This window comes from Parambassis ranga, chromosome 18 (genome assembly GCF_900634625.1).
Source record: "Parambassis ranga chromosome 18, fParRan2.1, whole genome shotgun sequence".
Classification (NCBI taxonomy): domain Eukaryota; kingdom Metazoa; phylum Chordata; class Actinopteri; family Ambassidae; genus Parambassis; species Parambassis ranga.
This window is the reverse complement of record NC_041038.1, coordinates 9,310,316-9,325,464: the sequence shown is the minus strand read 5'-3', so window position 1 is coordinate 9,325,464 and position 15,149 is coordinate 9,310,316. Positions and strand designations below refer to the sequence as shown.

Below are 15,149 nucleotides of genomic sequence, written 5' to 3'. Positions count from 1 at the left end.
GAGAGAGAGAGAGAGAGAGAGAGAGAGAGAGGCAGCGGGTGTTTTCAGTCTTCGTTGAGACAGCAGACAGAGAGGATCATGCGGCGGACACGCTTCCTTCTCCATCAGCTCCTCCGCTGTCCTCCTTATTTTCTCCATCCAAACCCACTTGAGGAATGATGCTAAACAACACCAACTCCTCAGCAGAAGTGAGGGACTACACCTGTGTGCGCTTCTACGTGTCCACGGTGTCCTTCTCGGTGCTGCTCTTCTTCAACCTCATCATCAATTGGACCATAGTCCGAGAGCAGAGGCTGCGCAGCCAGGCCCGCTTTGTGCTGGTTTTCCACCTGCTGGTGTCCGCGCTGGTTCACCTGGGCATGAGCAGCATCTTCTACTACCAGATCCACCTGCGCGCTCAGCCGGGCCACTCCGCGTGCCTCGCCATGATCACCATCTTGATCAGCAGCGCCTCCAACATCCTCCTGACGCTCACGGTGATGGCCCTGGACCGTTACTGCGCCGTGTGCCATCCACTGCGCTACAGCGCCGCCTGCGCCGCGGGGCACTGGCCTTGGCTGCTGGGTGTGCTCACCTGGATGGTGGCCTTGGTGATCCCTCTCGGTTTGCTGCTGCAGCCGGACTCCCACAGCGGCAGAGACACATATAACGGGGAGTGTGGTCCGGAGCAGCTGAAGAAAGGTAAACTGCAGAAGGTGCTGTTCTTGGGTCTTTGCACGCTGCTCATACTGTACAGCTACGTGAGGATTCTGGTGGAGGGACGGCGGCTTGGAGTGCTCAATCGGCGCAACCGCACGGCGTGCAAGACCATCGCCCTGCACGGCACTCAGCTGGCCGTTTACCTCATCCCAAACTTTGTGAACTTTGTGCTGACTATTCTGCTCAATCGGACGTTTATCCAGCGGGAGACCAAGGAGCTCTCAGGCGTGGTTATATTCGCCTTCTTCAGCTTGGCGCAGTGCGTCGCCCCGGTGGTGTACGGTTTGCGTAAAGAGGAACTTATGGAGCAGTTGAGTCACAGATTCCCCTGCTGTTCCCGATACTTGAAGAGTGTCCTCGGATGGACTGTGCGAGCCAACTGGCCTCATCACATGCACCTCGAAACAAGGTTTGCCAGACCCATACTCCAGTCATGAGATTTATTTATACAAGTTTGGGAGTTTTCACCATTAATGGGCAGATTGCAACAGTTATTAAGGCGTTTCACAATCTGGATAAAGTGTGTTACAACCACTGAGGTATGTCTAAATAATAGGCTGCTACTGGATTTTTCATTATTTCTCAAAAGGAAACTGTCCAAAAACTTGGCATCATGGGAAAAATGTTTCTAAAAAACAGAAAATAAAAGCATAATTCTGCAGATTTTGAGGTTTGCATTTGAAAAAATTGCATCCAGTACAATAAACATACAATAATAATAATACACCTTATTATGTATATATGCATATATATATTATGTATATATGCATATATGTATATGCATAATACACCTGCTCTTCAAAGAACACACGTGAGTTCTTTGAAGAGCAGTGACTAATACTAAAACACACACATCCATGTAAAGCTAGTGGATTCAATATGACTGCATGAGTAACTAGAGTGAATATTTTTGCACTTTTGTTTTAAGTGATTTGGAATTTTTAGTGACTCTGTTCTTCCGTCCTTCAGGGAGCGAACTTCGACAGCTCAAACTATCATCTCCCTGGACTCCACCCGAGTCCCAGAAATGGAGGAAGAAACGTGGCCGATGCCAGTCAGGAGTTCCTCACATGACCTGCACTCATGTCAAGGCGACACGGACAATGCCTGATGGGGAAAAAGCTGGTCAGGGTCCACGCTGGAACATATGGACATAAGTCAGTGAGGTTTTACCCTGACCTGAAACACTTAAGAGATGTAGGGGACGTGCTGCATGTTTATATTTTGGCCTCAAGTTTCATCTGGTGAACACACATGCTGACTAACAGGGGAAATGCTCAGTGGCCAGCAGAGTGGACAGCTCTCTTGATTGTGGACTTCCCGGGCCGGTCCAGGGATTTAAGCTATAAAACAGTCCTGCATGTGGGATTATAATCTGTTGAATGTTGTTTGTGTCATAGTATAGATGTGGATATTAAAAACTTTGTGAATTTACTGGGCTTAATCCACTAATTTCAGGACTATGAAACAAAAACAACATGGCCGACTAACACAAAAGTCCCTACTTTAATCTCTTCATTTCAAGCTAACAATATATTATCTGTAGCTCCCCCAGGTAACAAAGGAACTATAATGGCTGCTTTCTGAAGAAAGCAGTTTTACATTTCCTCCGCTTTGATCTCTTCTTCTCAGCTACGCCAGCATTATAGGTGGAGGGCGTTTGCACACAGGGACCTTTTGCTTAGTTGTCACCTAAACTTGTCGGTTGGGTTTGAATCAAACGGTGCCACACACATGCCCCGGGAAATTCTTAACAAGAAAAAACCTCAGGCCTTGTGAGTTCTCATCCGTCTCAGTCTCGCACCCACAGGACCAACGCTTGCCAAGCAAGTGTGTGTGTGTGTGTGTGTGTGTATAAGAGCAGGAAGGGGTTCTTGTTTGCATTTCACACAGCATCAGGCGGCTTCTCATGAAGCGTTTACGGGCATTCCTGTCAAGCGTTTGCCCTGGAAGAGCTGGTCTGCAGAAGTGAAACTAAAGGGGCAGTTTGTTATGAATACAACAGAAACAGGAAATAAGTTTGGCAGCAAGGAAGATAAAAAAAAATATAGCCCTGACAAAAGGATATTAAGTAAAAGAAAAACTGCAAAAAAAAACCAAATAAGTTAAAGTTACATGGGTGTGCACTGTGTTCACAAATGTTTGCTCAGGCAGGTAAATGATGGATAGGCAGGTTTTATTCATCCAAACAACTTGTTCACAGTGGATCTTAACAAATCCATCTAAATCTAATGAATCAGACGTCTTATAACTGTAGACCGATGACACCTGATCCTATTTAACAACAGCAAATATTTACCTCACTCTGTTATATGTACAACTGGTTCGAGTTTAAGCAGGAAGAAGTCATGCAGATAGTCCATTATCTACAATTACAGCCAGTGAAGGCTGCTACCTTCAGCCGAGGATATAAACACATATTCTTAATGCGGCTGATGTGAGTACAGACGTGTGGTCTGTGTGTTAATAAGAAAGCTCTGACACCGCGTCTGTGGACCGGTTTCTAAGGCAAACGGTTTGTGTCTGAGAAGTTGAAAAGGCATTAAAGTACATAGACAGCATAGTTATATACATTGAGACACGATGCAGATTAACAGGTAAAACTCTGTCCTTTAAATACTTTTTTACCACATTAAAGTTAAACCATATCCCTGTTATCTGGCTTCCTGCCTCTAAAAATGCATTGATATTGTTTTGTTATGTACAGAAAAAAACTTAGTGATGAAGGTTGAGGTGTAAATTAAGTGGTGACGTCTCTGATGTAATTAAATTCCCTTTAATTTACTGTAGAATAAAACATCAGCTCAAAGGCCTCGAGTCTAAATAAAAACAGCATCAAGCATTAAACAGAGCAGATGGAAAAGGGCACTGATGTGTGGCAGAGATAGTGATGGCAATAATAACAAAAAAGTGTGGAAGAACTTGGCTTTCATGACAGACAGAAATCACCAAAAACAGACATGGATATGTAGAGTGTGTGTGGTGTTTAGAAACCCAGTGGGTGAGGAGAAACCACTCCTCCATTTTCCACCAGGGCTCCAGAGATGGAGCGCAGGTTCTTAAAGAGCTGTTTGGATTCTCCAGAGCGAAGCAGCGTGATGTCGCGCATGATCCTGTCGTGGGCCTGAGGAGGTGAAGGGAGGATTAAGTTAAAACGGCTCCTTGCTAAAATTCATGATCTCTTTGAGAAATGGATGGTGTGTTGACTAGTTTCTCTTTTTTTTTCTTTACACACAATGTAACGTGATATGCTGGATTTATTCTTTGTAATATGCGATGTTGTTTTTCTAGTCTTAGGCTACGTTCAGACTGCAGGTCTTGATGCCGAATTCAGATTTTTTGGTGTTTACACAAAAATATAATGCGACTGCTACCACTCTCCTGTGTGAACCGACTGCGGCCCTGAAGTGACCCGCATGCGCAGAAGAGGACACGACGTCACACAATGTGTGCTTGTGTGGCTTTGTTTACGTTAATGTCTGATTGTAGCCAACATAATTACAACCAAATAATATTAAGAAGAACACTGAGAAGGACGAGAGCAGCAGCTGCAGCGTCTGTACAGAGATGCGTGTGGGATAGTGATGTGACTGCTTGTAGCGACACTGACTTCATTCATAATTTCAGAATGACGAGAACCTTTGAATATGTCTGCGAGCGCCTTTCTGTGTCACTTTCACGGCAAGAGAGTCGACATCTCCCTCATTTGTGAGCGAGTGTGTTGGAGTCGGGCTCTACTTCCTGGCAACAAGCGCTTTGTTGCTAACAACACCGCTTGTCTGCCCGCTCCTGTGTCGCAGAATTGTGACGTCTGTCGCCTTTCACTGACACAAAAGTCGGATATATGCCGCATAGCCATTCAAACTGAGGTCGCATTGCAAAAAATCGGATACATATCGGATTTAGGACCACATATGAAAGTGGCCTGGATCGGGTATAAAAAAAAAAAAAAAAAAAAAAAATAAAAAAAAAAAATAAATAAATAAATAAATAAATAATCGGAATTGAGCTGTTCAGACTGTCATGACAATATCAGATACAGGTCACATATGGGCAAAAAAATCTGATTTGGGTCACTTTAGCCTGCAGTCAGAACGTATCTTTAGAGCAGTGGTCCCCAACCACCGGGCCGGGGACCGGTACCGGTCCGTGGGTCATTTGGTACCGGGCCGCACAGAAAGACTGAGCAAAACATATATTATTCATTATCTGAGTCTGAAAGCTGTTTCATTTATAAATCGATCAGATTCATCCGCCTGTGCCTTTAAGCACCTGTCCAGACGCTTGTCTCGGTCACGGGATACGGCCCCAAAATTAAGCCCACAAGCAGCAAAAATGAATAAAAAACAAACGTCTTTGGAGAGCTTCTTCGGAAAGGGGAAAAGGCCTAACGAGGAGACAGAAGAAGAGGAGCCTACCCCTTCAAAGAAAAAGAAACCCGCATTTAAAAGACTATATCAGGAGTCCTATTTAAAATACGGATTTATTGCAACAGGTGATTCTCACACACCAAGTCCGCTCTGAGTGATATGTGGCGACAGACTCGCAAATGAGGCAACGAAGCCTTCAAAACTGCGAGACCGAGCACCCTGCATTAAAAGACAAGCCATGGAAGAAAACATGAACAAGAACGACTGAAGCAATTAATGACGGCCAAAACAAAATTACGGAGTGGACTGGACATAAGAAACACACTTCGGGTGTCATGTCTCCCATTATCCCTAGATGGGACCGCCTCATTGCTGAGAAAGCTCAAAGGCTCCCACTAATTAAGCATAAGAGTAAGTTGTCTCTTTATGCACTTTTTTTTCTGTGCCGGTCCGTGAAAGTATTGTTTTACATGATACCGGTCCGTGGTGCAAAAAAGGTTGGGGACCGCTGCTTTAGAGGACCGGTACTTAAGATTGAGTGACATCTAGTGGTGAAATTGTAAATTGCATGAGCTGCTGGCTGTCGCTTAAAAATGCAAAAGAGTGCCTTGAAAGTTTAAGTTCGGCTTGTCCATTTTGGACTACTAAAGTAATGTGGTGGTGACCCACAGTAACTAAAGTGGCAGTATCTGTCTGGGTCTGAAGAGGATCTTACCTCCATACACCAGGTCTCACACAGCATCTTCTCATGCTGAGCTGAAGCATGGCCCTGACTCAGAGAGCGAGAAGCCCTGCAGCACAGGAAAGGGGGGGAGGCAAAAAAACAACATATGTCATATCTGGCTATGTAGGAGTTTGTATGTGAAACCTGAGTGGGAGTGTGCAGAGACAGGACGGACGAGTGAAATGGGGACAGTAAGTTCTCCGTCTGCGTACCTGGACAGGACGACCACCATGGCGTACAGGTCAATGGCACAGTCTGCAACTCTCTTCAGGACAAACTGCTCATCTGAAAAACGAAGCCGCTCGTTGAGCCGACTCACAGCAAACTTAAAAAGAGAGAGAGATGCCTGGAACACACAAACGCACACTCACCAATGATCTTCTTGCCGTGTTTGATCAAAAGCTGCTCAGTGACGGCTCCGAATTGTTCGATGGCTTTAACCGCCTGCAGAGCAGAAGAACAAACACACAAGGCAACACAAGTGGAAATTAAAACACAAAAAAATACCACTAGACACACCCACTCACTCCGCTTCAGGCAAGTCCTGCCGATAAGTTAACATACCAGGTCGCCGCTCTTTGCAAGCTCAGGATGAACTGCTCCCTGCAGAGTCAGGCCCGTGCTGAAACCCGCTATTCTACAAAGACACCAGAGATAGCCGGCATTATATATAAAACGAAACAGAATGTATACATAGCACTTCAGAGAGTTGGAAGTATGATGCAACCTTTTGGCTCTCTTAGAGATTTCCACTGTGAGCAGCCCGGTGTTGGCAAGAGGGTTCCGGAGGGCCTTCTGTAGGTTCTTCAGCTGGTTTCCAGCATTCTGGAAAGGAGCAAAGATATGATTCAAAGTTGTGGGCTCGATGCTAGAACAGCTCATCATGGGGACTCTTCTTCTCATTCTTAAGACTACATACTAGTTGGCCACTAGCTGTAATCTGTGTAGTGGTTCACATGTTAACGTTAAGACGCCGCAGACGGCCTTTGGCGCCGCTTCATCTTTGATGTCAGCGTTTAGGAAGTTGCTTCTCAATCACATTGTTCAGCTTACACGATGCTGCGGTGTCTCAAAGTGCACGTAGGAAGTACAGTTTCGAGACTGGCAGCAGAAATCACTTCCTCTGTACTTTTCCACACACACGCACACACACACACACACACACGTCTTATCAGATCCACACAGCGTTCAAACATGTTAATTCACAGAGGTTTCATGTTACCTGGAAGCCGTTGAGAGCAACAAACAGCCTCAGGATATCGTTTGTGCCCTCAAAAATTCGGAAAATTCTCAGATCCCTCATCACTCTTTCCACTCCGGTGTCCTGTGGAAACAAACAAGGATGATGTACGGACTTTTATGAATAAGGCCAGAATCAAGCTGTTAATCTTAAACTTCATTTCTCTCTTAAAGCCTCATGTTTGCAGCAAACATTTCAAAACCGCATACACAAGTCACAAGCTGAAATAAGGCAGCACTAAAGCGGAACATGGTTCTTTTGAAAGCTTTATTTTAAGCGTCCTTGGTGAAATGAAACACTGAGAGCAGAACTAAAGATAGCCTGTTGTCTCAGTGTCTTCTTTTCACACTGCTCAACACAACTTATTTGCAGAAACATTTCAGCTATTTAAAACTGCAAATTTTCCATTTCTGTCCTGGCATCAAGTCCTCTCTGGTACAGTTGTCCACCCACGTGCCTGCACAGTGCACCAAATTCACCACCACCTCTGCGGTGTTGCGCCTTTCCACCACTGAGCACACTTTCCAGTGTGCAAACCTGAATCGTCAGGTTTATTTTAAGCTGATCAACAGAGCTTTGGTGAGACTGTACTCCTGTGAACAGCTTCGCAGGAATGCAATCTCGTCTGTGTGGTTTCAGTAAATGCAATAACACAAAAAAAGAGCACCTCACACACACACACACTATATATGCAGCCTTTGTCATAGCTGCAACAAAGCCTTTGTGGCAATTATTGATGAGCTGATTAAACGACACAGAGATGCAAGCAAAGCAGGAAAAACTCAAAACCAGAAACTTCAAGGCTTCCTGACATCTTTGTGTATGAGTTTCGATCGTACCGATTTTGAAAATGCAATGTTATAAAGTTACAGTGCAACTGAAACACAAGCAGCAGCTCTGCATTGTATTATTTCTGCTTTATTTTATACCTACCGGAGAAATTTTAATCCAGCTTTGCGTCATTCCATTGTGGGTGGTATGTGTATTGTAATGTTATGGCCTAACTATGCACAAATATTACACAGTAAGGTAACAAACTCAAAAACAAAACAAGAAAAACAAGCCAACACAGCACTTTCTAGGGCAGGGGTGTCCAAAGTCCAGCCCACGCCAGTTCAAACAGAATAAATCATACAAAGTCCACGGGCGATTCTTATTTTTTTTTTTTAACTCTTTGTTTAACATTTACATGGAGTTCTGAGCAGACCATCATCAGCTGTCATGCTGTCTGCATCAATCAGGTGCTCTAACATGACACCGCAGCCGAGACCAGCATCTCCATCAACTAAGGTGAGTGTGGGGTGTTGTGGACAATGCTCTCACAGTTGTGATGATCAATCAACAACTATCGCGAAAAGATGAGCCACGTTGAACTTTACCAGCACTACAGCGTTATTTACCAATCTTCATGTTTATTTCTACAACAGAAAAGATGTTTCTTGTCCAAAAACATGCACCCCTAGATACAAATCTTTGACATCTCTGAACACAGTATATGATTCAGGAGCCAATAACACCTTGGTTATTGTGGTTAAAAAACTAGTTTCATTTTCTGGAAATGAGTCTGTTTTCAGAAAGGTTCCTTCAGTATAAACTGCCACTTTATACCCAAAATGTCCTTTATTTGAGTGGTCAGAATAAACACAAGTTTCTGGAGCGGTTGTGTATGTGTTTTGACTCTTTTGACGATCAGCTTTTGATTTGACTTGTGTATATGACAGGATGTGGACCAAGTACTCACCTTCATGAAACCCATGCCGCCCATAACCTGAATACACTCGTCTGTCACGGTCCATGCCGCTTCCTGTTACACATTAAAAATAAACAACCAGAGATGAAAATGAGCTCACGTTACCATATACATCGCCAAGTCACGTTCCTCTTAGGCCCACAATCAAGCCTTGTTATTTCCTGTATTCACTACCCTGAGACTTCTTCCACAGAATAAGGAACAAACACAAATAAGACGACAAGTGCTATCCAGAGCACAGAGCAGAAGAATAATCACAATAAATACAAAACAGAAGCTGGAGAATGCAAACAAATATCTAAAAAAGGTTCCCATTAAAAGCTGCAACCTCTGTTACACAACAACACGTGCTGCTAAAGCTCTTACAGAGGCGAAGATCTTGCTGATGGCAGCTTCAATCTGGAACTCAGTTGCTCCGCTGTCCATGTTCCCGCTGATCATGTAGGCCATTGACTGTAAAAGGACGCAGAAGAAGAAACATCAGAGAGATATTTAAACACATGTGCAGAGTCCGTTCAGCTGATTCAACGTCTCACTTCAGTGACGTAATGCAGCATGGCCATGCGAGCCATCTTCTCCTGGATGGCTCCGTAGGTGTGGATTTTGTTCCCAAACTGGGTCCTGTTGGCTGCATGGTCAACCTGAAAGAATTAAAAACAAATATCAGTTGCAGAAGTTTGACTTCCTCATATTTTAGAAGCCAACCACAAAGCTTTCAACAGACTTTTTGGCCCTAGAAGGCCTGTTGCTGTCTAGTTTTTGTGCAGAAAGAGGAACACAACAAGGGGATGATTTGTGTTGTGATGATCTGCAAAAGATTGTGGTAATGTGACCTGAAAAACAACTGTTCTGAATTTATTTCTTTAATTTTTTTTTAACTCCTTCCTCTATTTGCATGAGAACACTCATATCATGTCTATATTGCATGTGCTTCACCCACTTATTCAGTTACTCACAGGGGTTTTCCCCAATATTATACCATTATCAAAGGTTTCTTAAGTCACTTTCATCCCACACGGGCAATTTCACTGTATTACAAACGGACTTAAATATTATAATTTACAGTTACATGTAGACTTTATTGTCATTGTACAAAAATACAACGAAATTTAGTTGCACTTTCAGGGTCCGGCCTCAGGATTTGGGTAATATATAAAACACTCATATCCATTCCCACTTACACACACACATCCACATACACTGTGCAAACATGTACATATCAGTTCACAGTAGTAGCAGCAATAGCATAGCGGCAAATTACACAACTACACTAGCTTCAGACACAAACAACCACAATGTCTGCATGTCTAGATCGAGAGAGAGAGAGAGAGAGTAAGTAATGATCTTTGACACAAACGCAACCCTGTAAGGAGGTGATAGTATGCCCATTTTGTGTAGATGCAACAAAAAAAAAAATTCTGTTGTCACGCTTATATATTGGACTGATTTTGAGGTGTGCATTGTGCCCGACAAAATATATCTGAGATGTTAAAACTCATGTTTCTCAGCATGAGCCTGCTGCGACTCACCTTATGTTTAAACACAGGGTGGAGATATACCGCAGACACGCACATCTGCCTAAACTTCTAATCTTCGTGTCTTCCCTGAGACAAACGTGAGCTAAGCTGATTGTGAGTGATAACCTCAGCAAAAAGATGCCTAGCAGAAACACAACAAGCTAACCGTAGGGGAATTTCCCACTAACCCACATAGATGGCAAATGTAAACCAAACCGTACACAAGAAACAATGCAACAGATGGGAAACCTGACAGCACATATAGAAACAGGTGTAAGTGAAAGCTATAGATTTCGAAAGAACAGCTTTGCAACCTCACATCCTGCTGATAAAGGGCATATACTCACAGCTTTAGCGAGGACGCTCTTCATGGTGCCGGAGAGGGCCGCCGCCATACCGAAGCGGCCATTGTTCAGGATGTTCATGGCCACTTTGAAACCACCTCCAACCTCACCCAGCACACAGTCGACTGGTACTCTGACATTATCAAAGTACACCTCGGCTGTGTTGGACGCCTTGATGCCCATTTTCTTTTCTGGAGGGCCGCTGCAAGTGAGAAGAAGACGAGATGTTGAAAAGATATAAAATATAAAAAATGAAAAACAGGTGGCCTGTGAAAGTGTGTGCTCACTTTGTCACTCCTCCAAAGCTCCTCTCTACAACAAAAGCTGTGATCTTGTCTTTCATCTCCCCGGTCTTGGGATCCTCCATGGGCGTCTTAGCAAACACAGTGAAGATCTCTGCCAAACCGCCATTACTGAAAAAAAAAACATCAACAACATTACTTGACATGCACATGCAATGTCGCCACCTTGTGGTAAACCTTTATACACTATGTCCTCACCTGATCCAGATTTTGCTTCCGTTAAGAGTGTAGTACTTTCCGCAGGGGGACAGAACCGCGGTGGTCTTGATGGAGGCGGCATCAGAACCACTGGCAGGTTCAGTCAGGCAGAAGGCAGCCACATTCTCGCCTGTAGGAACACAAACACATACAGGGCAATTATACACTTTTTAAATTCTGTTCCTGGTCCTAGTTTAACAATAGCATAGCAAATCAGAAAACTACAGAAATTAAATTAAACTCTAAGAGTGTCTCTACATCCAAACACTTGATGCTGCTCCTCTCACCTGTGGCCAGCTTAGGCAGGTACTTCTCCTTCTGGGCCGGATTCCCAAACAGCAGAATTCCCTTGAACCCAATTGACTGATGGGCGCCAAGGGTGATGCCAACGCCCATGTCGTGGCCGCCGACGATCTCAACAAGCCGGGCGTACTGTAAAAGAGATATCATATTATCGAAAACAGGCAAGTCATTAATTACAATTGTGTGTGTGTATTATGGATGAAGTATCCCTACTTGGGTGTTTGAGAGACCAAGGCCGCCCAGGTCAGGTGGGACCTGCAGACCGAAGGCTCCCATCTCCTTCAGGCCCTCCATGGTGTGATCCTCCACCTTCTCCAAGGCATCATTTTTGGCCGGATCATTCACTTCCTGTCCACAGGAAGCAGACACATAACAGGAGGCTGTTAGCAGGCTAAAAGCATGAGGCCAGACACATTTTATACAAGGAGGGCTGAAATTACCTCAAAGAATTTACTGACGGGCCCCACAAGCTCTCGAAGGAACTGCTCCTGCTCTTCATTAAGTACTGCGACACAAACGATTACACAGCAACATTTATTCAGCTCTACATAAATACTCAAAGGTTTTTAAGACATAAGAACAACATGGTGTAATGGATTACCTGATGGGAAAGGGAACACTTGGGCAGTCGAGATCTGTCCCTTGAAAATATTGACAGCAAAAGATTTGGACTCCTGTGGAAAATTAAGGCAAACACAACAACACAGTTAGACATAGGTAACTATAACTTGTGCGAACACAAACACAGTGCAGGAACCTGTCATGTAGCTTTATGACATAATAAAAGGATGTTAACTGTCCTGCATCGTTGTGGCCTAATAAATGCTGCCTTTAATTCACAGGAAGCAGATCATACACAAAATATTTCAAATTCCTTAAATTGTCTAAATTAGGTTGATTAAAAGACACTTAGAAAACAATACTGGGTAATCAACGTACAGCAGCAACTGTCTGCTTTTCCACTTTAGTGGCAGCATCAGCGGTGACTGCTTCAGGCTTCTCCAGTACTGCCTGGAAAAAAAACACATTGCTTAAAAGTGCACCATGACAGACGGACAGATGTCATATCAAAAGAAAATACAGGTACAGATCAGAGGTAAACAGGGTCAGACACTGTGTTGTACAGTGCTGTGTCATGATTTAGAGCCAATGAAAACATAATTGAAAGTTTTTCCATGTCCAGCCGGGACACCAGTGTGGAAAGATGCCAAAAGATCTGAGCTCCAAATGGGTGAGAGGTGATGCAAGGGCCAGCTGTGCTTTACACTAATCTGCCTTCTTAGGCCCCGTTCACACTGGAGAAAGTCATTCCAGCTAGAGTAGGATTGAGCCCAGACAGCCTTTAAGCTGGATGCATTCAGACCTATTTTCAAATCAGGCTAGCACACAGTTGTGTCCGCACTCAATCCGGCTTCATCCAGCGTGTTTGCTGTTCTCCAAACCACTAGGTGGCGCCTCGTAATATGGCTAATAATCATTTGCGTTCAAACCTGAGCCACATTTGAGCCAATCCTGCTAGATCCACCTCTCGAGGGTGGATCTAGCCGGCTTGAAATCAAACTGGATTCAGCCGGATTGGAGGTGTTCACACTCGGAAAAAAACACATCTGGATTGATCTGGATGCAGCCAAATCCTGCTTAAGCCACATTTTTTTCCCCAGTGTGAACGGGGCCTAAGTGCTCATACTTCTGTAATTCACTTACAGAACACTAATCCACCTACCAGCCCAAATTCATTAGTAAATATATAATATTTCAAAATGTTACAACACAAATTCAATCATCAAGCAGTTCTACTAAGGTAAGTAGCTATCAAAAGAATTCTTTAAGTTTGACAAGGAGCTTAAAACAGCCACAATGCAACGTGAGACGTCTGCAGTGTGCTAGCAACAGCTGGCCAACTCAACATGTCCTTGGTTAGGAGGTATTTTAAGTCTTAAAATTCTGAAAAGCTACACAACAATTTGTGACATGTTTAAAACATTCAGACAGGTGGTAGCTATGCTGCATCCTATAAGCTACAAATTTAAGCACTTATTCCAACGACAATAGCAATAATATTAGAAAAAAGAGCTGTAGTATCAATGCCCTCACCCCATATATACAAGTGGCAGACAGTAGAGGGCGAAGGTGAATGTAACATATAAAGACATAAACATATAAAAATTGGACATGCTGCCAGTGTGTTTTACAAGTTGTTGTTCCAAAGCCAAAACAAAAGCTGACTGTATGTAAACAAACTGCAGCATCATATCTTAAATTGAGCCGAATTCTGAGTCTGACAGATTTTAGACTGCTGTGACACTTGCAGGCTGTGAGACATCAGGAAAGATAGATAATGGGATACATCATTACTCAAACATTTCATCTTTGTATACATATATACTGCCATCTTTATGAAGTGATTACAATATTAACATTGCAGCTCTAGAGACTAGATTTTGTTATATATTAGAGTGACCTTGCAAAGGGGGTACTGGTGCTTCACAAACAGGAAACACCCTGTCTGTTTACACACTAAAGTCTAGTTGATGAGGCTGTTGACAATATATATTGTTAACAAATAACAATATAGTTATTAGATTTGTATAACAATGCAGCAGTGTGAAGTACAGCTCGTATGACGTGTGCCATATCTTGCTGTGAACCCTGCAGTCAGTGTCACCCACATTCATGGTGTCACCTTTAATAAGGGAGTCACGTGACCAGTGAACTTTTCCCCACTTCCAGTGGGAGAGGGGGGAGGGTGTCAGTCAGCGTTATATCATCCAGGTCCAACAAGGACAATACACAGACTATAAAATATCACATACAACAGCATGCAGCAAATATATATATCATAATATATGTGGAATGATAAGTTTACACTGATCGTACCTGGGCCGCCTGGTTGGCGTAGAGACGAGCATTTTGGACAGCAACCCCGGCCTGAAGCTGAGCTCTGTTTCCAGACAGGAAATAACAGTTCAAACAAACAAAATATATAATTTCATTCCAATGTAGCTTTAAGCCTTTAACCTACCCTGATAGCGCCGGAGGAATTCTGAGAATGGAGCCGCAAATTGCGGAAGACTGGCTCACTTTACGAAGCAGCATGGTTTTATTTTATTCTAGAGAAGAATAAGAAACGGAAGATGTTATTTACGAAATAGAAATACACGACCAAAAAGAGACAGCCGATGTGAAGGTATCTTCTGACAAAGCAGGTAGCTAGCAGCTACGTAACGACGTTCGTTTGTTTTTCAACTTGGCTGTTTTGACTCGTCGTTTGAGCGCAAGAAAATCAGCTAGAACAATAAAAGTCGCCCTATAAAATACGAATAATATCGATTTACGTGACAGACCTATTTAGTTATTTCTGTAAATCACGTCCCGTGTGTCCGAGCAGCAGCCAAACGTTCCCTCACGTGAATGTCGCCAAACCTCTAACCGGGTCAAACAATTTTTCTCGTCTTCTTCGTCGTTTTCTTGTTTTGTGTACTTCTTCTTCTACTGTATGTCAGGTTTCTACTGCCGTTGCATTAGCGCCCTCTACTGAAAACGCTCACGATATGCTGCTCTATCAAACTTGTATTCAGAATTTTCTAATTCTAGCTCTCAAAGTGGTTTTTTGAGGTCTCCTCTGAGTTTAACATGGCAGGCAGGGCTGTTACCATAGTGACAGGCTGACACACAAGAAGCATACAAAGCAGCCATATTTGT

The 15,149-nt window shown here is 43.5% G+C and overlaps 2 protein-coding genes across 2 annotated transcripts; one reads left to right on the top strand and one right to left on the bottom strand.

Moving 5' to 3' along the window:
• Positions 1–63: 63 nt before the first annotated feature.
• On the top strand, positions 64–2,133 carry LOC114450791 (odorant receptor 131-2). Its single transcript, XM_028429177.1, has 2 exons — positions 64–1,108; positions 1,669–2,133. Exons 1-2 carry the CDS (start codon positions 156–158, stop codon positions 1,808–1,810), a joined length of 1,095 nt encoding a protein of 364 aa, XP_028284978.1. The 5' UTR covers positions 64–155; the 3' UTR covers positions 1,811–2,133.
• A 721-nt stretch (positions 2,134–2,854) lies between these two features.
• acadvl (acyl-CoA dehydrogenase very long chain) lies at positions 2,855–14,944 on the bottom strand. The gene is made up of 21 exons (XM_028429157.1): positions 14,792–14,944; positions 14,470–14,557; positions 14,325–14,388; positions 12,387–12,458; positions 12,049–12,121; positions 11,888–11,952; positions 11,661–11,795; positions 11,432–11,576; positions 11,145–11,274; positions 10,932–11,057; positions 10,648–10,846; positions 9,320–9,424; positions 9,150–9,236; positions 8,775–8,837; positions 7,016–7,117; positions 6,521–6,618; positions 6,358–6,430; positions 6,165–6,237; positions 6,006–6,078; positions 5,785–5,860; positions 2,855–3,823 (listed from the first exon to the last, which is right to left on the bottom strand). Exons 2-21 carry the CDS (start codon positions 14,541–14,543, stop codon positions 3,686–3,688), a joined length of 1,971 nt encoding a protein of 656 aa, XP_028284958.1. The 5' UTR covers positions 14,544–14,557; positions 14,792–14,944; the 3' UTR covers positions 2,855–3,685.
• Positions 14,945–15,149: the final 205 nt, after the last annotated feature.